Source organism: Rhipicephalus sanguineus, chromosome 1, assembly GCF_013339695.2.
Source record: "Rhipicephalus sanguineus isolate Rsan-2018 chromosome 1, BIME_Rsan_1.4, whole genome shotgun sequence".
NCBI lineage: Eukaryota > Metazoa > Arthropoda > Arachnida > Ixodida > Ixodidae > Rhipicephalus > Rhipicephalus sanguineus.
Window position 1 is genome coordinate 189640222 of NC_051176.1, and position 27063 is coordinate 189667284.

The 27063-nt window shown below is 43.3% G+C and overlaps 2 protein-coding genes across 2 annotated transcripts; one reads left to right on the forward strand and one right to left on the reverse strand.

The window, feature by feature from the left end:
- Positions 1-822: 822 nt before the first annotated feature.
- LOC119404058 (rhythmically expressed gene 2 protein) lies at positions 823-2029 on the forward strand. The gene has a single exon (XM_037670676.2). The coding sequence runs from the start codon at positions 995-997 to the stop codon at positions 1757-1759; it is 765 nt and encodes a 254-aa protein (XP_037526604.1). The 5' UTR covers positions 823-994; the 3' UTR covers positions 1760-2029.
- A 5475-nt stretch (positions 2030-7504) lies between these two features.
- Positions 7505-24247, reverse strand: LOC119404068 (tetratricopeptide repeat protein 19 homolog, mitochondrial). Its single transcript, XM_037670685.2, has 3 exons — positions 24072-24247; positions 16456-16639; positions 7505-10739 (listed from the first exon to the last, which is right to left on the reverse strand). The coding sequence occupies exons 1-3, from the start codon at positions 24221-24223 to the stop codon at positions 9999-10001; spliced, it is 1077 nt and encodes a 358-aa protein (XP_037526613.1). The 5' UTR covers positions 24224-24247; the 3' UTR covers positions 7505-9998.
- Positions 24248-27063: the final 2816 nt, after the last annotated feature.

Genomic DNA, 27063 nt, shown 5'->3' on the forward strand with positions numbered 1-27063 from the left:
TTCATAACAGCGCTTTTCTGATGAAGAATAAAGCGCCCTATTTTAAGGTATCGTCAATTTGAGATTGCTCAGTTATAGAAGAGCACGAGCCCGCGCGACTTCCCGCGTACAATTTATGAGATTCATGCGCTGAAAAAAACTGACGAATGCTACATGCGGGTAAAACGGTAGGTTTCAACTGAGTCAGTCGATAACATTTAACCAACCTACGTGGCTACAGAAAACATCGCGAAGCTGATATGTGTACGCTGTGGGCTATCATTGAAAGCGCGACTTTCCACGTATTTTCCCGAAAACTACGCGTCTCGCGCTAGAACGGATGAGATTTCTCCTGTTTAAGAGGGCCCGGTTTGTTCACTGATGCAGGAAACATGCAAATTCGTAGTGTTCCTTTCCTGCCAACGCGTTAACTGTCCGACTAGCACAGACGAACAAGGGAACGGCTGCCAGAGCAGTCAGTTTGTCGTCTGCTGACCCTCCTCGTGGGGGTTCTCCTGACATCCGCTTAGTGGCGTGACGGTCTATGCAAACGTTTTTGTTAAAGCCCCTCATCGCGTCTACTGCCGCTTTTTAGCCGGCGGAAAACGCGTGGAGGGGCTTTAGTTTTTCTAGCGGTCATGTAAACGTAGCTTATGGCACACGAGATATTGAACGCTGGCTGGTTTTTTTAAATGCAACCTATCACAATCATTTAACGAGTTCTAAGCTGCTGCAACGTCTTCTGATGGTCTTCTGGGCGCATGACAAGTCGGTTACAAAACCGAAACTAATTCTACTACAGCCGATGGTCCGATGGTGACTCGCGCAACCGAATCCAATCCAACACGAGTACTACTTTCAAGCTGGTATTGCTCGTGCTCGATCTCGTCTGAGCTGCGTTCTTTGCGATTGTCTCATCGGTGTTGCTGACGTATTTCTGATCCCTTGTTTGCTACTGTCATTTCCATTTTACGACGAGCAACAGCGGCCGAGGCTGTCAGATGTGTCACGCGACATGGTGTCGCGTCTTCGCCTCATCACCTTCGATGCAACGAACACGCTGTTGCGCTACAAAGAGTCGGTTGGACAAACCTATTCTGGGGTTGCTCAACTCTACGGAGTACCAGCGGATCCACATCACGTAAACCACAAGTTCAGGATTGAGTTTAAGCGCATGATGGCTCAGCATCCCAACTTCGGTAGTGACAGCGGTATGACGTCGCAGCAATGGTGGTCTGAGCTCGTTAGCCGAACGCTCTCCGGCTCAGGCTCCATCAGCGAGTCTCTTATGACATGCATCGCCAGACACCTTTATGAATCGTACAGGACGCCTGAATGCTGGGCGCCGAACGCAGGCACAGTTGAAACTCTTCAGCGACTCCGACAGTCAGGTCGCAAGCTTGGCGTCATCTCAAACACCGACGAGCGATTGGACAGCATTCTGACCGGTCTTCGACTGCGACAATACTTTGATTTTGTAATTGCATCTGCTGTGGTTAAAGTCCAGAAGCCTTCTAAGGACATTTTCTCTTTGGCTCTAATTTGTGCAAGCAGCGATGAGCGCCTAAAGCCCGATGACGCTCTGCACGTGGGTGATAACATCGAACTTGACTACCTAGCTGCAAAAAATGCTGGATGGAGTGCCCTATTGCTTGTCAATGATGAATCGCATAGACAGCGAGCACTGTCAAAGGGCCGTGTAAATCCCGGTGACATGATCCAACAGCTGGCAGATATCTTCAAGGTGGTCGACACACAGGAGTCGCGCTGCGCCACATAAGTCCGTTTTTCTGGCTCGGAAACATTCGTGTATAGAGCATGCGGTCCTGGGGTACAACGTGGACTATTAGAGACGCCGGTCAGTGTTACAGTGGATGAACGCCGGCCGCAGAGAGATCTGGCTTTGCAACGTGTTTACATTATCAGATGGTGCTGGCTTCTGCGGTATACGAGTTTCCACCGTGCTGGGTTTTCTTCTTTTTTTTTTTTCCGTATGCTGGCATACACTGAAAGTAGATTGAGAAATGTACTGTTTATAAAATATATTTTTAGTCCATTGTTTTAATTCATCTATTCCTGTTCTTAGTTTCCAGCTGTGCAGCGTGAAGTTCCCTTATCCACACTGCACATTGCATGTTTCCTGCCACAGTCACATTTTGTCTAAACTTTAAATTGCAATAATTGTTTACACTGCTTCTCAAAATAGATTCATTCTGAGCTCGCAGTACCAGAAATATCTTAGTTTACTCCTTGCATTGACGGTACACTGTCTCTGGCCCAGTAAGTACCATTAGCCTTGGCAACTTACTTTAATGTTCAATAACAAAGGTGTAAGGTGTGAACGAAGGAAGAAAAAAAGTTCAACCCTGTGTCTTACACCTTTATTATTGAACTATGCCGCCCAACAGCGTACGCTACTAACAGGGGCGTAGCCAAGGGGGGGGGGTTCAAACCCTCCCCGAAATTTTTCAATTTTCCTTGCGTATATATGCACGCACAATTACAAATGCACTTACGAACATACATAAAGTATGGTTGAACACCCCCTCCCTCCCCTCGAAAAAATTTCTGGCTACGCCCCTGGCTACTAAACTTTATTTCAGCGCATGTGGGCCTGAATGAGGAATAATATGCAGTATCTTTCACTTCTGTCTAAATGATATCTACAGAGTGTATTTAAATTGTCTACTATAGGTGCCTTTGCTTCAATATTATACTTTTCGTTATAAGCATGCACTGCCGTGTGGCCAGGGCTCTAACACTCAGTGCCTCATTGAATTGACTTGTGTGGCTACCAAATACCAATCCCAACACAAAGCAACCATAGCATTTCGGAGGCAACATATTTAGTGTATTCTTCTATTGCCATGTCAATGACCAATGCTTCAGTGGTTTACCCATCCAGTGGCACATGCGTAGAAGCAAAGCCATGTTGAAATGGTGACACACCTCATAAAAGGCCCAAGCACACACTGCATACTAAGAGAGTGAATGTACAAGTGAAATGCACAAACATTGAAGGTTACACTGGATAAGTGTACCCGCCTTGGCAGATTGGTGACTAAGGTGGTGTGCTGCTAACCTTGAGGTTGTGGGTTTGATTCCTGGCCACATCAGCCACACTTTGATTGGAACAAAATGCAAAAACACCTTTGCATTTAGGCTTAAGTGCATTTTAAAGGAGCACGGATGGTGAAGATATATCTGGAGTCTTCCACTACAGTACACTCAAAATCATTTGGTGGTTTTGACACAAAAAAACCACAAAATTCAATTTAGAATGGAGGATAAACGCATATGTGACACTTCAACGTACCAGGCTACAAAGTATCAAGCATTACAAGCAAACTGACCAGTAGAAGCTGCCAACTCTGTGCAAGCCTAGCTTCTGCCTTCCATGTAAAACTGCTCATAACTATGAAGTAGCGAGCTGCATAGCTTGAATTTATTAATTGATGAAGCTGGAACATCACTACAACTGGATGAAGAAAAAGTGCCATGCTCTCTAGGAACCAAGCCTCATTTATTGAATATAGTTTCTTTCAGAAGACTGGTAATCTGAGCAAGCTGGTATGATGAAGCACTAAGAGGGCAAATGAAATGAGGACAGCAAATGTGTCCTTTCATTCAGTGCCACCTTGTTATCTATAACAAGTTTCTTGTTGTCAATAATGTATGGCTCTGCCATGGCATATCATTCCAACATATCCTGATTTGAATAGCTCTTCACCATACTCTCACGGAAAAAGGGGGTTGGGGGGGGGCTACCCGCTGTTGTAGAACAGCAGGTAACTTGTCCTGCTGCTGAGCTTGAGGGTGCGGGTTCAATACCCAGCCATGGTGACTGAGTTTTGACTGGGGCAAAATGCAAACGTACAGCCATCAGCATGCTTAATGTGAATGCTCTGTAGCCTGGTCTGTACCAGCTTGTACTGATGCCAGCGACGCGATGTGTTGGTTACATTTGTGGCGGCTGACAATAGCTGGAGCTATCGATAGTGAGTGCACTCTCCCTGCTGTTCAGACACAAGCAAAAGACAAGTCGACCAGCCCAATTGAGCTACGGTGCAGCTATCGTCAGATGTTGCAAACATACCTGGCACAGGCGTCAGTCCAAGCCGGTCCAGGCCACGCTTTGAAGCGTTTGTATTAAGCGTGCCGACAGCTGTACTTAGATTTATGTGCATGTTAAAGAACCCCAGGTGGTCAAAATTAATCTTAGCCCTCCAGTACGACATGCTTCATGTAACAGTTCTGGCACTTAAAACCCTGGCAATTACTATTATCACTAAGAAATAAGGACAGATTTGAGGCGTATTTCTGCCACACAACAATAATCGTCTGCTTTACTTGCATTTCCTTTCTCAAAAACTGCACTCGCTACTTTCCTGTCAAGAATGCTACTTAAGGCCCCAACGCACATGCCTTTCGTGACCGAAAAATACTGGGTGCATGGTGAAACCGCAAGGAAAGACCATGAAATAGATGACAATAATTTTCCTATAGCAGAAAGATGCCCCAAATACAAAATACAGCCTAGCTTTTTAGGGTGTTGTTTAATGGCTACAGCATTCTCCCGCCAACTCCAATACTGCAGGTTTGATTCAGAGTGGCCCGGTTGAATGCAAAAATGCTTGTGGTACAAAAATTACCAGAAAATGTTCACTTTGCGGCCACAACACATGCTTTCGAAGTTCTAGTAAAAACTACACAAGTTTGCACAACCCAAATTATTTTCATGCTTGTATACTGAGTTGATAAGTATACATTGACTTCTTTTTCCTTTCTTTTTTCTAGCCAACAATGCTATATAACTAATACTTCTCCCCAAAAGGAAACTTCCCTTTATACAAATGCAAATTTTATACTGTTATTGTATGAACACATTATAACGAATATAAACTTTCAAACATGAATGAGCTGCAAGCCAAATTCGCATAAAATGAATTGATGAGTACAATTCATTTCCAGCAAGTGCAGCAATACTACCTGTGACACAGATCCGAAGGTCGCAGGTTTGGTCTCTGCCAGCGGTAAGTTGTCTTTTCGTCCACTTTACTTTCTTCACATCTATATCACAATTATTACAATACACTTAAAACAGCACAATGACATTCCCTATACCTTCCTCGGCTTCATTATCTGCTGGTGTTCATTAAGGTTGTGTCAAAGAAACGAGCCCTCGAAAATTTCCTTCCTTCATTCAGACTAACAAAAGTAGTTTCTAGCAATATTGGTACAAACTTGTAGTAAAACTATGCTTTTTTACCCAGGAACTAAAGTGTTCCCGTGCTCATGTACTGTCATGAGCAAATACACCAAAACACACAAAATAATCGGCTAGATTTTTAGGGCGAAAGCCTTAGGTGTCTCTGTTGGAGCTCCTCCTTGAAGAGCCGGTGACCTGGACACAAAATGTGCTGCAATGAAAAAATCCCTCCGCAAGCGTGTGGAAACACCTGTGTGCAAGTGAAAAAAAATCTATGCACATGCAGCTGACACATCCTCTCGGCTTTTCTCTGCAAGATTATAGGCAGTGCTGCAGTGTCGGCAGTTGCCGGCGGTGCTAATCGGTGGCAAGGAGCTGAGCTATGAAGCATGCACGCCCTTGCATCTTGCGGGGATGGCCATCATGTATGCCACTGTGGAAGAAGTGCGTGTTGTTGTTTGTGCTTCTGCATCTGTATGAGCACAACACGAAAAGGGGTTCGCATAAGGTATTCAAAGGGTCCACTTTGACACCAAACGCATTTACTGCTCATTGTAGCTCATCTTGTCTGACACGAGTGCAACAAGGCTTTTGCCTTCTTGCGCTACAAAAGTGTGCCATACTTTTTATTCAAGGGCAACTCTCCTCTTTATTCTCACATCACAGTGAAATGTTCCAGAGGAAGCACAGCCATCTCTGAAACAAATTACGCCCTTCAATATTCCACTTAGCATTACAAATGCATCACTGTGGTTACTCCTACCACAGCTACTTAGCCAAGTTGGTAACGCCTGGTTTCATTTTTTACTTAGAAGTATCACCTTTCCCCGATACACCCCACCCCCCTTCCTTTCATATACACCAAATCTACTGATATGACATTACTTAGTGTTAGTAAACATGCCAGTAATAGCGCAAAATGAATGTTTCGTCAGCTGAAAACTGCATCTAAATTGAGAACTGGGATTGGGCTTAAAGTGCCATGTTGGTCATTGTATTCAACTAAATCACAAAGCTAAAGAAAAATCATAGAGGGACACAGTAACACGTCCCTACTGATGGAGGCCACCCAGGTCGCCCACCTATAAAGCCAGCCCTGCTCGATGCCACAAGCAAATGACAACTTGGATGCCTTGCAGTGGTGGCGAGCACAGGAGCTGTATCCTGAGAGAATTGCTCTCAGCGACACTGTCACTTTGAGTGACGCAGAATCTCGCATGTCCAATGACTCAAGCGACTACAGTACTTGTCCACCTTTCCTCAAACAGCCAATCAGCGCACAATGAAAGCGATATTGAGGTGATATCTCCAACTTGGAATAAGCACCAGGGCTCCCTTCTACTGGTCGCAACGCCAGTTGTAAAGATTATGTGTGTCCCAGCAGCATCAACATCATGTGAGCGTGTCTTCTCGGCAGCTGGCATGGTTGTTAATAAGCAAAGAAACTATCCATTGCCTCTACAGCTGGACCTACGATTCTATTTGACTTGAATTTGACAATCCATTTGTACAAAGCCAACGTACAAGTAATAGAATAGGCAACTGTCGATTCAAATAGCAAGTGCTTATTCTTTCTTCAATGTATAATGTACTACTGTGATAAATAACTAGGTCTAATTGATTTTTACTCATGTTCGTGAATGCCTAAATCCTTTGTATATTATAAACTAATTTATTAAAACATACAAATTAATGGGTTCAAAAATGTTACCCGATGCCCAGCTCTAGCATAATCATAACACAAAAGGAATTCTATTATTCAATTGCTATGGGTGCCAGCCTTACGTGACTAACCACATCATTCATTGCCTCATCCAGACTTGATCATTGTTTTAATTGTTACCATCACAAATTAGGTACACCCACTGAAAAATAAAAGAAACGCAATTCTAGGTGAACAGTATCTTAGCATAACTGTCGCTACAAAAAAGCAAACCAGCACACAAAAAGCATTGGCAGGATGAGTGCAATTAATTAAGGGGAAAAGTAACTTCCAAATGTATATTTCACACTGATATCATACATTTACCAGGATCATGCTTATGTTGACATAACTACATATAATGTCTTCACTTACGCATACCCTGGCACTTCCTAGAGTGGAATTAACACATACGGTAAATTCTGTAGGCTATTTTTTAAGCAGATAACTATTTTTAGAGCAAGACTGGCTTAGCCTTGCTCTTAAATTAAACATGGCATCTTTAACAGTTGCATTTATTAATTTTTATTTCAGATAAAGTGAATAACTAGCTACTATGCTTGTACTGCAAAGGCCACAACCACATCCTAAGTGCAGCCATGCATAAAAACCAATGAAGTGCATTTCTCTTTTATTTCTTGTTACTTTGCATTACAGGTAAATTCACCATACAGAGGACACAAAAAAGGTGTACAACATTACCAAGAACAATGTGCCAGCAGGAGAAACTTTGTGCCACACCACTAAGCTGCAACAAATCTTCAGCTCAATAAATAACTGTACTACAAATATATTTTGTATAAGACATACTGGTTAAACAAATTATTATACACTGGAGAAGTTACACTTCAATGAGCATAAAAATATCCTGCTCAATGTGACTCGTCCATTCATATATGGCGTTAACACTTGTACTACAGCCGACCTGCCAACCTTAAAATTTGAGAAAATACTACTGCCAGTGCCTAAAAATACAGAAATCTGGTAAAAGATACTACAAACTACTATATCACTCAGGATGTTGGCTGTATCTTTTTTTTTTTAACAGAAGTTTTGTTCTGTAGGATCACCTGAAGAGGCACTCAGGGAACAGTCATGAAGTTTTATTAGCAAAATATTTACCTAATAGAGGCCAAAGTTTAAGTTCTTGTAACACCTTGGTTCTATCAGAGCAATGCTGCTGTGGGTAGGCACAAAGAATCTAGTCGGTCAGAAAAAATCAAGGTCTAAAACTTTGGCTGGCGATTGCATTCCTCAAGAGCAAATGTCCCCTTAACTGAACAGTAAAAATAGTTACACTAATGTCAAAATTACACTTGCAAGCAAGCTCTTAAACACTTCACAATAAAACTTTTGAAGTCGGCAAGTGTTCTACCACTTTCTGACTACTTGGAAAACAATTATGAAGTGTACACACCATCAAATATGTCAGCCAGCATGATCTTCAGTTCATGCTGACCTTGGCCAATGCCCATAAATAAATCAATGCAGTGTAACAAAAACATTCAAAAGTGAAATGGCATGAAGTGCTGCAATACAGAAACAAAGAGAGTGATGCATACAACTGATCCCAAATTAGCAGCAAGAAGGACATGGTATCTAATATTCACAAATCAATTTTTAGTACCCACAAAGCTGTATTCACACGATGGATGTGATCGCGGACGAATCAGTCACGTGATATGTGACGTGATTCAGATCGCTCTGCAGCCAGCATTCACACAAGAGGGGTGAATTCACACAAGAGGGGAGATGGCCCATCCCTTCGTATATAAATCAAGATCGTATTACCACACAAAAAAATACATGAAGTCATTTTGGGTTTTAATGCCCTTGACTTAAGTTTGTCAATATAACAGAAACAGTAAGCACACATGAGAAGTGAGGGTGGGAATAGAAAACATGCAGAAGGTACAGTACATGTTTCGAGCTTTCAAGCCTGCATTGTACTGATTGCTGCTGCGACTCACCAGCCAGCACAAACTCCTATGCTTGCGCCAGAAAGTCAGGCACAGGTTCACGCTTCAAGCTGAACCAGCATTTAGCAGCATATGAAAATAAAACTGGCTGTCCTTAAGCAGCAAGTTACTATACAATATAGAGCACGTTATTTTTAGTTTGCGGAAACCACCCACTTTGGGTAGTAAAACAAGCACTTTCTCAATTTTATGCAGATTTTACACAGAGTGACATCACATGAAGTGAAATGCTGCCACTCTGCAACTGCTTTCATGCATACAAATAAACTTTAATACCATGTGTAATGTTACTGTGTTTGATGCACACATATACATTAGCACAATGACTCCATGGAATAATCTACATAAAGAAAAAAATGATAGCACAGCAGTTGCACATTTTTAATTTTAGGCTGCTGATGTACTAGTAGCATTCCACCATAACACAGCTTGAAAGATCACTTTTTGATACTTTTGTTCCACTAGCAGGCAAGTCACTGCTAAGATAAGATTGGACAATGCTTCTAACTTTATTGCTTAACAATGTTCATGCTTCCACGCTTGTCACACGGAGTGTCAGATAGCAATATCTTTAATGACAATAACAGTGCAATGTACATTGTGCATACTTCAAATACATATGCTTACAACACATAGCTAGTAGTGCTCAATGAAAAAAATATCACTCGGAAAAATAGTCGAAGAACATTCACATGTACCAAGCATCACATTTTAACCTTGGTGGATAGGAGCTTTCAGTAAGGAAATATATCTACGCACAATCACTTCACCTCAGTTGTGCACAGTGCCTATATAACATACAGGCTCCTAAAGACCATTAAAGGCAGTGCAGGCTAGGAACATAGAAGGAGACTTCTTAGCCGCAAGCAAACATGCTTAACCAGACAGAGCTGTACCACAGTTGGGACAAATGCTATTCTTGGAGTCGTCCATCTAGCTCCATGGATACATGTTTGTGACTAGATGCTGTACGATGACTTTTGCTATCAGCAAAGTGGCAACTCAAAGGTGCAAGCACAACTGCACGACAGCGCAATTGATGCCAACATGCTGCAACAAGAGACATCAGGCAGGAGCAGAACAGAACCAGAACACTTTGCAGCAGCGGAACGCCTCATGGAGTCATTGATCACCTCACAAACACCGCTCTGGGGGCACGTTTCTTTAGCTCCTCCAGGCAGTCACGAGACCTAGCTGCAGCTTCACTGTTGTTTGTTTTGTTGGCCAGCTTTAGGGCTTCCCGGCATGCATCTTCTGCTTCTGCATAGCTTCGACCCTCCTCCATTAACACACCGCCCAAGTTGCAGTAGAACACAGCCAGATTGCTTGACTTAATGTCACGGCCCACTGCAATTGCTTCTTTGAGCAATTTCAGCGCTCTGTCATAGTCATGCAGCATTGAAGCCACAGTGCCAACATCATTCAACAATGAAAGAGTAACTTCATGACCCATGCCATTAACCTTTTTAGAGACAGTAAGTGCATCCTCAAAGCATTTCTGTGCTTCGAAGATTCTCCCCTGCTCCAGTTGATGCCGTCCAAAGGCCTCTGTGCTTCGTGCCCAGAGCACCAAAGTATCCTTTTCAACATCACTTAGCTCGGAAAGACAGGCTAAGTAATCCTTTTTTTCCAACTTTTTCTCCTGGGTGTCGATGCAAAAGCGGTATCCCTGCTCAGCCTTCTTTGTGTCCTTGCGGTGATCATAAATTTCAGCAAGCTTGAGTGACATCTCAACAATGGCATTGTCATCACGTGGCATCCCAGCAGCAATAGACCGTTTCATGACATCCACAAAGAGTTTCTCAGCCTTATCATAGTCGCCTTTCTCAAATGCTACATTAGCCAGGACATCAAAAATGTAGGTCTCAGCCTGTAAAAGACAGAGAAATATGATGTGAGAATCACGAAACAATGCTGAATGCCTGTGAGTTTTCACATATAGACTCAGAAAGTGGGGGCCGTAGCAGCTGGAAAACGGAAAATAGGCTTTTCTACAATGGACCACTGAAGCAATAATGCGGTACAGCCCACATCCTTCTTTATGCTTTTTTTTTTACCACTAACAACAAGCAAGCTGAGCAATCCTCCTCACGAACAGGTGCCTCTATTCCGATTTCAATGCAAGGTGTTACGCTAAAGTTCGTGGGATTCAGCTGTAAAAAGAAATGTTCTTACCATAAGCTCTAATCAGCACCATCTCGTTCAAAGTGGTCACATTGAGCATGTATGCACTGATCCCAGTGTTTCTACCCCAATTTCATGCATTTGAGGAAGTAGCTAAATCTTAGTGTGTTGCACACCTTCTGCTGTTTCAACTGGATCTCTTCAACAGTTTGAAACCGGTGCCCTTTTAGCTTCAACTTCATTTTTAGGAACAAGAAAAGTCATAGGGGGTAAGGTTAGGTGAACAGGGTGGGTGCAGAAGTACAGTAAAACCTCGGTAATTTGTACTCGGTTAATTGGGAATCCCAGATAATTTGTATTATTTGCGCAGTCCCAAATTTTTACATGTAAACTTAACCGGATAATTGGTGCGGCCAGTCTGCGACTTCCCGGTTAATTGGCACACTTGGCCGCGACTTCCAAGATATGCAAAGGGTGTTGCGAATCTCAGAGGCTGTAACTAAAACATGCATTTTTTTTTTTTTTTTTTTTTGATGTACGAGTCTCGAAGGCCATGTTTTTTTTACCGGAAATACGTCGTAGACGCCATGTTTTAGCAATTGCCAGGCGGCGATACGTGCGGTTGCGATCATGATCATCATCATCTCAACAGCGATGTTAGCCACTCTAGCGAAGTGAATGTTTGTGGAGTCTTTGTGCCATTTGGATGTCGGCTGGCGAGCATTGTGCGATTCGGTGCGACTGCTCCATTGTCTCCTGTCTCCGCTTGAGTGTCTTCCCTGTGAATTAGTTGATTGAGGTGTGCTTGGAAGGAAGATGCCGAAGTACAAGAGCTTGTCCCTGCACGAAAAGGTGTGCTTAATTGAAGAGGCCAGCAAGTCGACGGCGTCGAAAACGAGAAGAGGCAACCTCCGCTGAGTTTGCTGTCACCGCTGTCACTTGCCCGTTTGATGAAGAAGGGGAGACTCTCTGCGCTCGATATGACGCTTTGCACGCGGACGAGGAGTGCACTCCAATCGGATTCTCCGAGTACGCAAATGTCGAGTGCACAGTGCAGACGTGTTGCGCCGACATCGACAGCGAGATAGCTGCGAGATCGACCGATTCGGCCTCTAATGTTGACAGCGATGACGAGCCCTCCCGAGCACCCCCTTTGGCGGATGTCATCGATGCCTTGAGTGTTGTGCACAGCTTCGTCGAGTGCAACGGCGGCGAGGCTGAGATGCTGCGCCTCATTGACAGGCTGGAAAATATGACTTTCAGTGCTGGGAACTACCGAACGCGTCAGTCACGCATGGAGGAATTTTTCTCCAAGTAGGCTGACTTGCCACAATAAAGGTGTGACTTCCGTACATCACGTTTTCTGGCTGATTTCTTTGATTTCGCGTTGTTTCGGATAATTGGGAATCCCGCTTAATTGGGATATTTTTCTCGGTCCCGAGGCCATCGAATTAACGAGGTTTTACTGTACTGTGATGTGTTTGGAAGTCAGGAAAAGTGATGCGTGAGCAGGTGTGTTGCCATGGTTAAAGAGTCACTTGTTGTACTTCCACTTCTCCGGACGTTTGTGACAATGCTCTGGCTATTCACGGCTTGTCCCGTAAGTATAAATTTCATGTGGAGAATTCCGCGATGGTAAAAAAAAAAATGCAATCAGCATAGATTTCACATTGCCATGAGCTCGACATGCCTTTGTCAGTTGCGGTGAATTCGGAGACTTCCACTGTGACAACTACTGTTTGGTTTCAGGAATATAGCCATAAATCCAAGTTTCATCCCCAGTTTTAATACTGGAGAGGAATCTGAGACCGTCTCTTAGTTGCTGCCGCTGTTCCGTACAGACAGACACACAGCAGGGTTTCGGTTCTTCACAGAGCGGTCTTTGCTCAGATTTTGCAGAAATGTTTCTCACGTTCAAGACACCTGACAAAATTTGATAAACTTTGCCATACGAATGTCCTACAATATCACAGCTATCCTTTACAGTTAGCATGCAATTTGCAAGGATAGCCACACGAGCTCCTGCTATTTTTCCTATTTTTTCAATGCTGTGCTTGTTCACGGGCGTCCAAAGAATTCATAGTCAACAGACATTTCACTGTCTTTTAATCATTTACAGTGAAACCTCGGTGATACGATCAGAGCTCATACGAATTTCGGGGTGATACGAATTTTTCGTTGGTCCCGGCCAAGGCCCGTTGCCTGCAATGTAATGGAGTACGGTTGCTGCGAACTGATTTTCACCCAGCGACGTTTGATACGAACGTACGCTTCCGCCCAGGCACGAAGAGGTGCTGTTCACGCTGTCGCGGAAGACGCGCCAAGCACGTGCGAGCGCGGGAACGCAAGCGTGGGCATGCACGCCACACCGCCAAATCGTCAGAATTACGGTGTAAGAAAAACCCTTTTCTAAAGGTGGACGAGGACCGAAAGAAGGCGAGAACGGTCTTGGCGAAGGAGTCAGGCCTCACAACGTCAACATGCGTGACCGTTGAGGTCGCACTTGTGCGGGCACGGTGGTAAATCTCCCAAAAAACATCCCCAACACCTACACGATAACAAAATCTGAACACAGGACCGTGGTTCTGTAATTTTGTGGCCTTGATCCATCGCGTCAAAGCACTCCTTTTGTTACTTTCGCTGGAGTACTCCGGTGTCATGCAAAAAAGTATAGTACTAAAATTTGCAAGGGGCTACTGCTGTAGCGGGTCACAACGCACTTGTTTCATTAATTAAATACGCGCGTACGGGCCGTATATTTACGAGTGCTGGTGTGATTGCCGACATCCGAAAACCTAACTGACAATCATTCAGGGTTCTTCCTGAAGTTGCTGCGGCCCTGAAAAACAATAAATGAAAATATACACCAGCTTTCTTTGGTCACATGGTAATTTTCCATGCTTTCTGGTGATACGAATTTCGGGTGATACGAATATTTTTGGTGGTCCCGTGAGATTCGTATCACCGAGGTTTCACTGTATACCACACCTTTCTTTGGCTTATAGCGTCGACTCCAAAAGCATCCTATACCATAAAATGGGTTTCTGCAGCATTTTTGCCAAGTTTGAAACAAAACTTGATGCAAATCCTTTGCTCCTTAATGTCTGTCATCATACTCATTGAAAAGAAATGTGCTGAATCAGTGAAACAGTACTGAAAGACCACACTTCATGAAACAACACTTCCTCTTAGTGCATAACTGTCAGCGCACTGGTACACAAAGCATACTGCTTACCACATCTAGCGATGGAAATGTGCACTACACCCAGTTTGTGTGCAGTGTTCAAATCCCCTAAACTTTTGGGTAGCACTTTGTATACTGAAATGATTATGACTCCCAAATTTTTTATATCTTTGATTGCTAATGAGATTACGACTTAGTGATAAGTATGATGCCTGAATACCTCAGACATGCCACACAGCTTCTTAGGTTAGGGTGGCTTTACAATCGTTCCTCTATGGGAAAAAATGGGGAGGGGAGGGGGAGCGGTATCAAAGGCCACTGACAAATGTGTCAGTCAACATGGTGCAATGATATCAAGTTATACATTAACTATGTAACCGAAAGTGCATGCGTAATATATTAGCCATCCTTTATCCTTTTACTCAGTACTTCTCTGCATTCAACACAAAATAATAAGCTTAATCTTCTACTGTCACTTCCCCCATAACATATAATGCCCTTCACAATACTCAACTTCTCTCTGCCACCAAAATAGTAATCTAAAGCTGAAGCTTTCAGTCGAATGACAATGTGGCTTCAAAAATGCACTAAAATACACATTGGTGATACCATATGACCCACAGGCTAATTTTCATGATTTATAGAGGAGCCCGAGTTAAGAAATTAAACGGTAAGAAGCTGCGGTCCATGTTGCTTGTTTTTTCAGTTACAGTACTCTCGATAATTCAAGCTTTCGGTTAATTCAAACAGATCTTAAATTTTTGGTTGACCCGCTACGTTTTCAATGTATTTTAAGGCCACTTAGTTTCCCATTGCACAAATTCGGTTAATTAAAATTTTTTTTTTTGCTTGTCCATTCTTGGAAATATCTGCTACCTTTGTTGCTCCTAGCTGAACATTCACGTTTTTGTCACTAACCATCACAAAAAAAAAAATCCGATTGCCTGTGTAAAAAATGGCCAAACTAGCCAAACCACACACTAAGAATTGCATGATGACTGAGGAAGAAAAAGAAAACGATGCGGTCTGGCCTTGATCTATAGTGTGCCGAACGTCTCAAAGTCACTTTCCCCGCAGTACGCTGGTGTCAGGAGGGAAAGCGTCCTAAGCCTGGGAAGTGGCTACAAGCAGTCGTGGGACACATTCTGTCCCTTAATAATGCATGCATGCACGTTTTCTATAATAACAAGTACCAGTATGATCGTTGACATCTAAAAACTTTACTGGCAATCATGCAGAGCTGTCTATGATGTTGCTTCTGATAATTGATAATGATAATTGACAACTGATGATAAAAAAATCCTGAGGTCCCTTCGAGTTTGAATTATCAAGAGTCTACTATAGTCCCATTAAAGGTGGTATAGTAATTCACAATCTGTTGAGAGTTCAAAAAATTGAGCCTTCATACTTTGACTACAGATTCCATAGCTACCTAACAAAGCAAAAAGAAAAGGCTGGACAAAAATTATGCGCCGGTATTCCTTCATGCTGCAAGCAGTGAGTCTTGTGTAGAGGCATTTGTGCACGTGACCTTGACTCTCTGGCTCAAAGTGGGGCTCTCTCAATAGGAAGGACTCATGCAGGTCTGTTTAAAATTTCAGCACTTTTCACAACACAAAGCTTTCGATGCCTTCCAGAGACTGACACTGCATGATAATGTGCCGCGCTTGTCTGCCTGCAATGCCCACCCAGGCCTGATTAGGGTCACTTGAGGGGCTCCGAAAACGGAACAACAATTGGGGTGTGTCCCCTTGCAGGCTCCATGCAAGAAGGCACTGCCCCAATCGCTCTGTCCAATTCTCCCTTTATTATAGTAAATTAAACCTTAGTGTCATAGTGATGAAAAGAAGTTTGTGTAGCAAAATGAGAGTGCACAAATGTGAAATGAACCATGGGTGCTGTACCCACACTCAAAATACACTGAAAAACTTTAACAGGACTTTTGCGCCGCAGATTGTGGCAACTGTGGGAACATAGATTACTAAGACCTACTGTTGTTTCCTACTATACATTATTTGAAAGCTTGAAAAGTGAACATCACATTAGATATATGCTTCAGTTATGCTCCAGCTAAGTTGTATTTTGAAGTGCGCAGTTTGCTAGATTTTCATAGATTCACAAAGATAAAAATGTCTGTAAATCTATGATGCAAGACTGCACAGCATAAAATCTTTTGCATCAGGTGCAGGTGCTCACTGATCAGTGCAAAGAAAATACAATGCACAAATGACACTCTGCCCCACTCCTATTCATTGCCTGTTTTTCACATTTGGATTACCTGGCGATCTTCCCGCTCTTGGGCCATCTTGAGAGCTATATGAAGCATTGACTCAGCCTTATTGAAATCTTGTCTCTGAAGGTTCAATATGCCAAGCTTGATTGTGTGAATGAGTGGGTCCTCTGGTTCACGCTCCTGCAGCCCAAGAAGTGACAGCAACCCTGCCAACATGGCATTCTTGCAGCTGCATTAGCAGAAAAGGAGTAAGCATGTCACAAACACAGCCATACCAGCCTAAGTCTATGAAATGCATAACGCAATAAATCACCGATCTCTAGTAGCTTTTTATTCACCAAATCCTTGCTCAACATTCTGCAGTGGAGCTATCAAGCTTTTCATTATGCCGTGCGGCGACACCAGAAAACTATCATCATCACGAACTGGCACACGCTCTCTTCATCCTCTTCTTCATCTTCTGTTTCACTCCCAGAACATGTGCGTTAATTTGTCCAGCACAAGAGAACGAGTACAGAGAGAGAGAAAGAAAGAGATGGAAAGAGAAAGAGGGAAGTAGAGAGAAAGAAAGCAAAGAGAGAAAAAGATAGAAAAACAGAGAAATAGAGAGAGAGAGAGAGAAAGAAATACATACAAAAAAAGAGATAGAAAGGAGAGAGAGCAAGCATAGCCATGTATAGTATAGTATATCAAGGGCTGGGAAAGTGATGGTGAGGAGGAGGGAAAGAAGAAGGGCAACGACACCAGCTCCGCTGCTGCTCAGTTTTCGCACGACAAGTGCATAGCTGCCCCAATTTTTTGTAGTGCTGTCTGAAATTTTGGGTAACATACAGTGTCAGCATTACACAGCATCATCATTTTGCAGCAAAAGCAAAGGGAGACAGCTATATAGCAACTTAACTCGTAATGTGCAATGCTCATGCAATGAAACGCATTAATGTAGGGCTAAAAATAATGCATATACTTTCATTTCAACCACCTTCAGTTTGTGTCACATAGGTGCAATGTTGACTCAAACACTTACATCAGAGCTCAGATTACTTTTAGTGGTGCGATTTATAGTAACCAGTATTAATTGCCTCGAGAAACAGCGCAATTCAGTTGTTATTCTTGAAGTTTTACCGTCGCATTTCATTTCGTGAGCAGTGTACATTTTTGAAAGTTAGGCACTAAAGAGGCAGTGAAAGGACAATGTTGCAATAGTAATGGCAGTTAGTTATTTAAGCGTAGAAAAGTCGCATAGAATGAAGCTGCTGTTGTGCTTGTGTCATCCCCAAGCGGATGCTGCCTGGTGCTTTGTAGAATCCATAGCAGCATAAGGAACAGTGGCAAGGTGGACCACTTTATCGCACAGTACAATAAAAGTACATTTTCGTACCAGTCCATTACATCACAGCAAGGTTGCACAGCTAGCCGTATTTTACAGTTGTGTGTGCAAATAAGGTGCATTTCTTTTATTTGAATTTTATTTTTAGATGTAAACACAACCTACGGGCAAAAGCTGAAAGAGCACTTCATTTGCACTGAACAGACTGGCATAAATACTAGAAGCCAGCCATTACTTCTAAGTTCTCTCTTTTGTTGATTCGTGAACATGATGTGAACCTTATCGTGGATTTGTGTCACAGCTTCATCGCACAACAGCGTGCACCACTTCCATACGTAGGGTGTTCCAGCTAATGTGGGGCAAGCTGTTAAAACATAGGGGACTACAAGATACAAGAATGACACCAACAATGTTTATTAGTAGTTGCCTTGAGTGCAAACTCAAGAATTCTTGCTGTTATCACTGACAGTCTTAACAGTCACAGAAAAAGATAACCAGAAGAAATGCAGCAAGCTGGAAACTGCTGAATGTGATGTTTTTCATTCTAATGCACGATTCAACATTGGTGCTTGTACAATTATGAGTACTTATTCATTTAAGTAATCAATTTTGGCTAATTAGTTAATCAATGTCAACAAAAAATATTATCCAGTTTGACCAGGGCAAGGGACCACAAAAAGTCGTCGGTCGTTTCCCCGTACCACCATAGCTTCTTTTGTTCAAATAACTCGGCCCACGATAGCCAGAGCACCCTGTGGAAAAGAAATTTGTTTCATATCTGTCTTATGACGCTCAACTAGACCCAATACTTGTATTTAATTGCATTTAGCAAATGTTTATTTATGTATTTCTCTTAACTTTGGTAAACTGAGCTGTGCTTACCAACTACACATATACCAATTCACTAAATTTGTATCATGATCAGAAAGTTGGATTTGTGTCATGAATACAATGCATACATTGGAAGCTGCACTGTCATGGCCAACCGAAATATGAACTAGTTAGCGTTAACTAAGATGTGTTTGTTTTTCCATTCCTGTTTCCATAAGTATGCACAATGTCACTGTGATTTCAGATTTCACATTTAATTGACGCACAAACCATCATTGACAACCACATAATTAGTAGTTCAAGATAGTGCTCTCAAGTTATCACTCGCGAAACCTACTATGCATTGTAATTTCTTGTTTGCATTTCTTTTGTCCAAGATTGCACAGGCTGTTTCAAACTCCGGGAAAAACTCGGAGCACATTGTGTAACGCGCTCCAAGTTTTCCCCTAAATATGAAACAGCCTGTATCGTACTCACGGATTCAAATGAGACATCACATTTTTTAGTATAACGACTGGTATTTGCAATTTGTCGAGACAACAATGTCATGTTGCAATTAACCTGGTCTCTAAAGATAACATTGGCTCTGATCTACGCGTTCCAGTCAAAATTACGCAGATATGACCCGAACTCATGACAGTGGAGACGAAAGTATGTATGTGCGTTACTTAACCCTAAGTTGTCCTATTTCAAACCGCGAGTACTGTACTTACGCACAGTCAAATGTCTGAATGCCTCTGTTTTATATACCTATGTCGTACACATCATATATATGTTGTTTTCTTAAAGGGGTACTGACACAAAATTTCACGACCGAGATAGCCTGCTGGATCGATTCCCGTGTACGTGCGTGCACCATCTGCAAAATATTGACAGCGAATAAAGCTTGGAAGGCATTTTATATGAATTTTGAAGTTCGCGAGCGCGATCCAGCATTATAGGCCGCACCTAGTGCATTGACACCCTCGGAGGTGACCCGAGGTGACCCCCCTACTTCCCCTACGTAACCGTTGCAGCCGGTACAAGTTACGATGACGTCGTAGCCGCCATTTCTGTTTTGACGCGCTTCCCGACGAATCGCTTGTCGCCAGTGGGTCAAACCTGAAGTGATTCGCCACGTCGAAAATTCCTTCGATCCCCACCGCAAGAAAATCGTCGCCATCAGACGACGATGAGCCCGACGACGACAGACCGCGCGGGAATGCGTCACTGTTCTGTGTGCTCACGTGACCGAGCGTTTCACTCGCTAGGTGGTGATAGTTGCACCCGGCAGCTTGCCATTTTTGGAGCTCTGTCAAACCGAAACTGAGGCTGTGCCGGTAATGAGGAGCTTGTAATTAATTATCTGTCGCGCTGCAGCAAACGATGTGCCGTGTTATGACTACCAGGCTTCCAGCAACACATTGCAGCAAAAAAACGCGGGGCGAAAATTTTTGTGTCAGGACTCCTTTAAATGCCAACTGCCAAATACAATTGGAGCAGAATGCTTGTCAAGCTGCTGGTAAGCGAATTCTTGCACTGGACCTGGTACATCACCTTTCTTCTCTACAAGAAGTGAATGTAAAAAAATAAACAATATCAAATTACTGTATAATTTACTGGCAGTTGTCTTGATATACCGTAAAATGCCGAACAAGCGCCCCCCCCCCCCTACGGTGAAGGATAATCCGACCATATTTGAGATTTGTGGGAGGGCCGCTCAAAATAAAAAATGCCCATCCATGTTTCTAATGAAATGCTTTATTTGTTTGCTATTTTTATTCTCCTTCGTCACTTTCAAACCACTGAAGCAGCAACCGGTTTGACCAATATAAGACCGGCCACATGACAACCGAATTTCATAAACAACATTAGATACGCATTCAGTGTACTCATCCTTATGGTTCTTTTTGCACAAACGATGCTCGTCTTGAAAAAAAAAAGTGGCTGCAGGGGAGGAAGGGGAGGGGGGGCGCTTGCTCGGTCACTGGCGCTTATTTCAGATCTCCCGAAAAAGGCAGGGGGGCGCTTGCTCGGGTGGGGGCGCTTGCTCGGCATTTTACGGTACATGGTAATTTTGAAATATGAAAACATGGAACTAATTTTTTGGATGATTCCCTTCAACTTTCAAGTGCTGTGACTTTTAGAACTAAGACGAAATTTACATAATTAAATTAGTGAATAGATTACTTAGATTTTTTTAAATTGATGTTTGCCTGAGAAAATAATGCATCTTACTGATGCAATTAAAGCCAACTGTATAGGCTTATCAAGAAAAATAACCGTTCAAGGTTAAAAACACTATGGGCACATGTATCGCTTGCAACACGTCATGCAGATGGTAAAAAGTATTCGCTTGCACAGGACATACAAATAATTCAAATGCAGAATAAAAAAATTGTAAGAGTGTACAAAACAATTGTAAAAAACAAATGAAACCTAAAAAAAAAACTGCTTGGCAAGTTGTACCGTGCTCATGAAAATGTACAATGTACAAGGTTTTCAGTTTCATATTTGGGCCTCTACTTATAAACATAACAGCTATCACTTGCTATAGCACAATAAAATAGGTCCTACTCCAGTATATTAGAAAGAACAAAAACGACAGCTTAAATGTGTTGGTATATTGTCCATTAGTGCAGATGTTGGCTTTCACATGATTGAATCAGAAAAATATTAGGCCAGTCAATCCTAAAGTATTCTCAAGTATTTTCAATAGGTGGGCCTGTCAAACTCGGTCCTTATAATGTCTGAATATTATAAACAACCAACAGGTTTGTAAGAGAATCCGTATGTCGTTTTTTTTTTTTTTTTTTTTAGGAATGCGCCTGTCAGTGTTACAATGAAAGCTTTTGAGCACACAAACCATGCTGTGTTGGCATGTTCTAAGACACTGGTAAATTCTAGAACACAGGTCACGTAGCTTAGGAGTTAGGTAAATGCAGATCATAGCCTCACACAATTCAATTTAAAAGAGTCTGCATAGTGCAGTGGTAGCAATGTTCCTGCCTTCTTTGCACTCCGCATACTTTTTATATATTTTCCTGTGCCATGGAAACAAGCACACAAAATAAACACGATGAGGACAACAGCATGAAAGCTCGTGTGCCACATAAAATACCAGCACTAATAATTTAATGCCATAATGACCATTTGGCAATAAACTAAGTAGAACACCCTAAATCCAAATTGAGCTTGAGCTTACACATATTGCTTTATGCAGGGGCGTAGCCAGAAATTTTTTTCGGGGGGGGGTTCAACCATACTTTATGTATGTTCGTGCGTGCGTTTGTATGTGTGCGTGCCTATATACGCAAGCAAAATTGAAAAATTTCGGGGGGGGTTTCAACCCCCCCAACCCCCCCCTTGGCTACGCCCCTGGCTTTATGCCTACCTAAATAGAGAAAGGCAGTGGAAAGGATAGGTTGGTGGGTGAGTGGGGGGCACACAATTTTCTTGTGCAGCATGAAAACCACACAAGAAACACTTCACCTTAATTTATATTTTAAAATGTTGAAGATGAGTGAGGGCTGGAACAGTACTTTTTGCGTCACTAGCATAAAAACACAGGGGACTATCTCTTTTTTTCTAACCTGGCCCAAATTTATGCCACTGCTTACTTTACTGCTTGCATTACTAAAACTGTCAAACAAAACTAATGGCTTAATGTTTGAAATAATCATTACTAGGTAAAAGAAAAACTATATATAAAAAAAAGAAGAGAACTCAGCATATGGGAGCACTGTTCTCTAGAAATAAGGAAGTTGTGCACACTGACAATGGATATCCCTAACCAACATCATCCTGCCAATGACTAAGGGAACTTCATGCCCACATTTCCCTTTGCAGCATTCAAAATCTATCAGGCGTACTGTGGGAGCATGGAGTGATTATAACAACCTTGTGCTCTCCGAGCAGGCCTTTCTATTTTTCAGACTTCAAACATGAGGTGTAATGACCATGTTCAGTATTCAACTCTTGTAGCCACTTGTGATTTTACAGCACACACTGAGCTACAATGTGACGCTCACGCAAGAAAATATTATATTCCAACACAACATGTAATGCACCCGATTAAAAACAATGCATAGGCATGCCACCATCTCCGACTTAGAGCAGTGGTACATTTTCCATCAAAGCTGAATGCTTTACAAAACATGGGTGTCCACATGCATTCACGTGCACAAACTGAAGTCATTAATCAGCTTCGCAATAACTTCTTCACAAGTTGTGCAGGTACGAAAGACAGCTCATCATCCAAGCCACACTCAGTGACAGACTATCTCGATTAAAGGCGCTCATTCTCATGCACAAGGTGGCCATCTCAGATTCTTGTTCTGTTTTTGTACCACAATTTGCACCAAGATGTGGCAAAAGGGAGAAAAAACAATAAGAGTTCCACAGAAGACTCTCGCAAAACAGTTTTCAGGATTGTATGTGTTGTAGACTACAGAGTGCTTTCTTAAGCTGCATAACAAAAAAATTAACAGCACTCATTACTTTAACACCACCAGCACGGGAAACCTCAATTCTCGTGATAGAATGCAAACACTGCAGAATAAGTCGAGTTCAATGCACATAAAACTAATTTTGTGGCAAACATGCAGCAGTAGAAATCAGCTTTTACATTTAAATGAGGTTGTCTACTACTGTGTACTGCAGGAATGCTCTGTGTGGGGCAGCTGCACATTAAGCTGCGATTGTTTAAACAGAACAGGTTCATTTTTGTCATATCACCAGCTTTAAATAATCCAATTTCGTAAGAAAGTGACATTTAAAATTTCTAATAAGCAATATTGCACACGTACGGTTTCCTCAGAATTGTGTTTAAAAAACGTCTGTGATTTTCATACCCCTCAGCAAAATTTCGGTTAGTTATAACCACGTACACAACATATATACTATTCTGGCTATACTTCTCATGGGTACAAACCCGTGCACTAGAATCCGGAAAAGCGCGGGAGCAATGTTCAAACTTTACCCAAGTGCGTCAACACCATCATAAAGGATTCAGTATATTCGCAAATAACTTTAACACCCGCTCATTTTCGTATGTCAATGAACAGCTCACTTGCTGCCATTGACTGCTGCTCGATAGCAGTATGCACTGAACCGCATAGCACATGCCCGTTAAAATGCGAAAACTAGTATCCTTACATCGCTTAGATTCAGAATTCAGCCTTGTTTCAAATTCGAGCTTAAATAGCAGAGACACACTCAAGCGTAGACCTCTATGGCGACAATAAATACTCGGGATGGTCGCAGCGATGGCGGGTTTTAAAGTTCTTGCAAGGTAAGCACGGCAGCTACAGATAACACGAAATAAGCACTGTCACCCTTCGTTTGAGATATTTCGCTAATATGCAATAAAAATGCCAGGCAGCAACTCATTTACGTTTCTCAGTGCCCTCAACATGTCAAAAAGCATTTGCTGCGCAGCGTCAATGTTAAATTTTTCAAGGCCAAGATTACGCTCGCGGCTGCCGTGCGCAAGCATGCTAGAACCAATCAGCAATTAATTCACCTTGGCAACTTCTGGCAAAAGCTCTGCGTGACTTGCGGGAAACTGGACGAACTTATCTGCGACGTTGGCGAACTACTTTGCTTGAATATGTAGTTAAACGGTCGCCTAACAAGGCGAAATAGAACACGGTACGAGGACGCCATTGACGCCATTTAGCATGCCTTCAAGTGTTCAAGGTTAGCCGTTCCTCGGTTCTGTTGCGCAGTTTCGGTTTCATTTTCATTTAATGGATATATTGCACTTCGTTTTAAACATCAAAACGCTTTTGTTTTATATGTAGATAACACAGCTCACTGCGACTGGCATGGAGTACGCAAGCGCTGATGTTGTGTGTGTCTTTGCATTTGCCTAGTCTGGTTAAAACTTGGCAATCTGTGCATGAAACTCGTGCGCTGGCCACAAACCTGTGGAAGAAATGCAATATTACGTGCCGCGCGCGCTGGATTCGTGGATTCACCACGTGCAGGGGTCCCTCGATCCATAGGCGGAGAGTACGGGGGGGGGGGGGCTGGGGGGCTTGCCCCCCCCCCCCCCGGACTGCCTCATGGGGGGGGGCAGAGCCCCCCCCCCCCTGGCGCCGGCCCAGGGTATTAAGAGCTTAGCTGCTTAGCTCCCCGGGTCGTCCTGTCTGGCAGCTATTTCACAGGAGGCTGTTTATGCCCACTTCTTTTTCATTTCAGCCATTTAAAGTTCGGCACATGGGCCAGTGACAAGTCAAACATTCAATGGAAAAATGCCCCTCAAACGGGGTTTTACGTGCAGAATATGTTGTGCTGATGAACAACTGAAGCGACGACTTAAGCTATGACACATTAAAAAATTCACCGGCGATTACGATACTGCCTAATTCGCTGAGCGCAGCCTCGTGTTCGGGCAACGCCAGCTGTGTTTGAAGTTTTGACTATCCGCAGTTGTAGCAATGTAACATTCGTTACATATTGCCGCAGAAACTGCCAGCGCTCGAGTGCTACGCTGTGCATTGCAGCTGTCGCGAACCAAGTGAAACGCCCACAGCCCCGTTACGACAAGCGAAGCCAGCCGCAGTGCACGTGCCAGCCATGCATGCGCACGAGCTCCGACCGAGGGGCCAGCGCGCGCAACAGAGATAGAAAGCGAGGTTAGAGGCCAGTATCTCATGATATCGACAGACTCCGCGTTCGCTCTCTTTCGTCCTCGTTCGCGCTATCGGTTACGCCGCCGACGCCAACGGCGATGCCGCTCAACGCAGGAACGGACGCCTAAGAGCTGCGCTCTAATTGTCTTGAACCCCGTAGTGAATGGTTTTGAGAACACAAAAAATGATACTGAGAATACAAAGCAATCCCGACACAGTCAGTTAGAGCATAGGCGTGCGCACAGGGGGGCAGGGGGGGGGGCGGCCGCCCCCCCCCTAATCACCTAGGAGGGGGGCGCAAAATCTGCCTCGTACATTGACCCTTCTAGTCACCTAAGAGGGGGGGGGGGGCGCAATATTTGCGTCATACATTGACTTAGTAGGGTGGGGGGGGGGGGGGGCGCTGCGATGAACCTTTGCCCCCTCTGGTCGCTCTGGTGGGGAACCCTGCGCACGCCTATGAGTCAGAGAACGCTTTCGCACAGACTTACTCGCCCATAAAAAAGCGGGTAATTTCTTGGTCGCCTACATATCGGTACCCTTCGACATGCCTGCTTGTAAAAGTGCCGAGAAAAGCGTACGCAGTTTTGATTTATCAGTAAAGGGTTTTACTAAAAGTTCGGCCACCAATAAGCAACTTCATTACTCGTCCAGATTCATAACCGCAGCTTCGCACAAGGTGTAGTGGTAGCAAATGGTATTTCCTACCATCTTAGAATTACTTTCGGCCATCTTGAATTGAACTCGCTGGCATATAATTAAAGCTTCCCGTGATAGCGTTAACCTACTGTCTCCTGTGTAAGGGACCATACTTGTGTGGCGCATGTTTTAACAAAGTAAAGCCTAACCCCACGCATTGCGTGAATCGATTTTACGCGACGCGGTCAACGAAAAACGTCGCCTACGCGACCTTTTATTGCGATAGCAATTATATGGACAGTCTCGGCTGGATTTTGCCGTCGCCGTCGCCGCCGTCATGCACCGTATATGTATAAGTATGTATATATATATATAAAAGCCCCAAAGAAGAATGATTCAGAAAAATGCTTCCGAAGCGCGGAATCGAACCAGGGACCTCTTCCTCCGCAGCGAGTAGCGCTGGCCACTACGCCACGAAACGCAGATCCTCCACGTAGCTAACGGAGACGGCTGCGCTTATAAGCGTTTCTTCATTACCAGCGAGATGGCGTTAGGAGCGCGACAGGCGCATTTAAAAGCATCGGCGAGCTCGCTGTCTGCTCGCGCGGTTTTCTTGTGCTGAGGGGAAGAGGGATGTTTCACGCTTTCACTGTGATGTCCGCGCTCATGTTACGGAGCGTACGAAAGCCACTCGAGCTCAAGGGACGCCGCTAAACGAACAAACAGAATATGAGCGCGAACTATCAAGTGTCACAGCTCGACACTTGAAGCACGCTAGTTTCCTTCGCTGCTTCGGCCGCCTTTGCAACAGGAGCGCTGTTCAAACTGAGAGTATCCATTGGCGAGCCTCACTTCATATAGCATTAGTTTCTTGCTATCGCATTCATTGCTTCGGCCTTGCGGCGAAACTGTGACTTTTTTCGCTTCGAGCCAAGAGTTACGAGGTGGATCGGTGTCTTTGTGTAAATTGAAAAATAAATCTAGTGTCTTCCACTTACAGATCTTCATTATGATATCGCGGGCACCTAAGAGACTAAAGTTACATTAAATTCTTTAATTTGGAAGTTGGACTCCTCTCTCTCTGTCTGTCTGTCTGTCTCTCGCTCTTTATATATATATATATATATATATATATATATATATATATATATATATATATATATATATATATATATATATTATATATATATATTATATAGAGAGGAGAGAGAGAGAGAGAGAGTGAGAGAGAAATGTGGA

Bases quoted from the DNA above. Each gene is read 5' to 3' on its own strand.
- LOC119404058 (XM_037670676.2), top strand. From the start codon at position 995: ATGGTGTCGCGTCTTCGCCTCATCACCTTCGATGCAACGAACACGCTG.
- LOC119404068 (XM_037670685.2), bottom strand. From the start codon at position 24,223: ATGGCGTCAATGGCGTCCTCGTACCGTGTTCTATTTCGCCTTGTTAGG. The intron at 16,640-24,071 runs GTGAATTAATTG...CTGCTAATGCAG, and splicing joins TTTTGCCAGAAGTTGCCAAG to CTGCAAGAATGCCATGTTGG. The intron at 10,740-16,455 runs GTAATCCAAATG...TGTCTTTTACAG, and splicing joins AAGAGCGGGAAGATCGCCAG to GCTGAGACCTACATTTTTGA.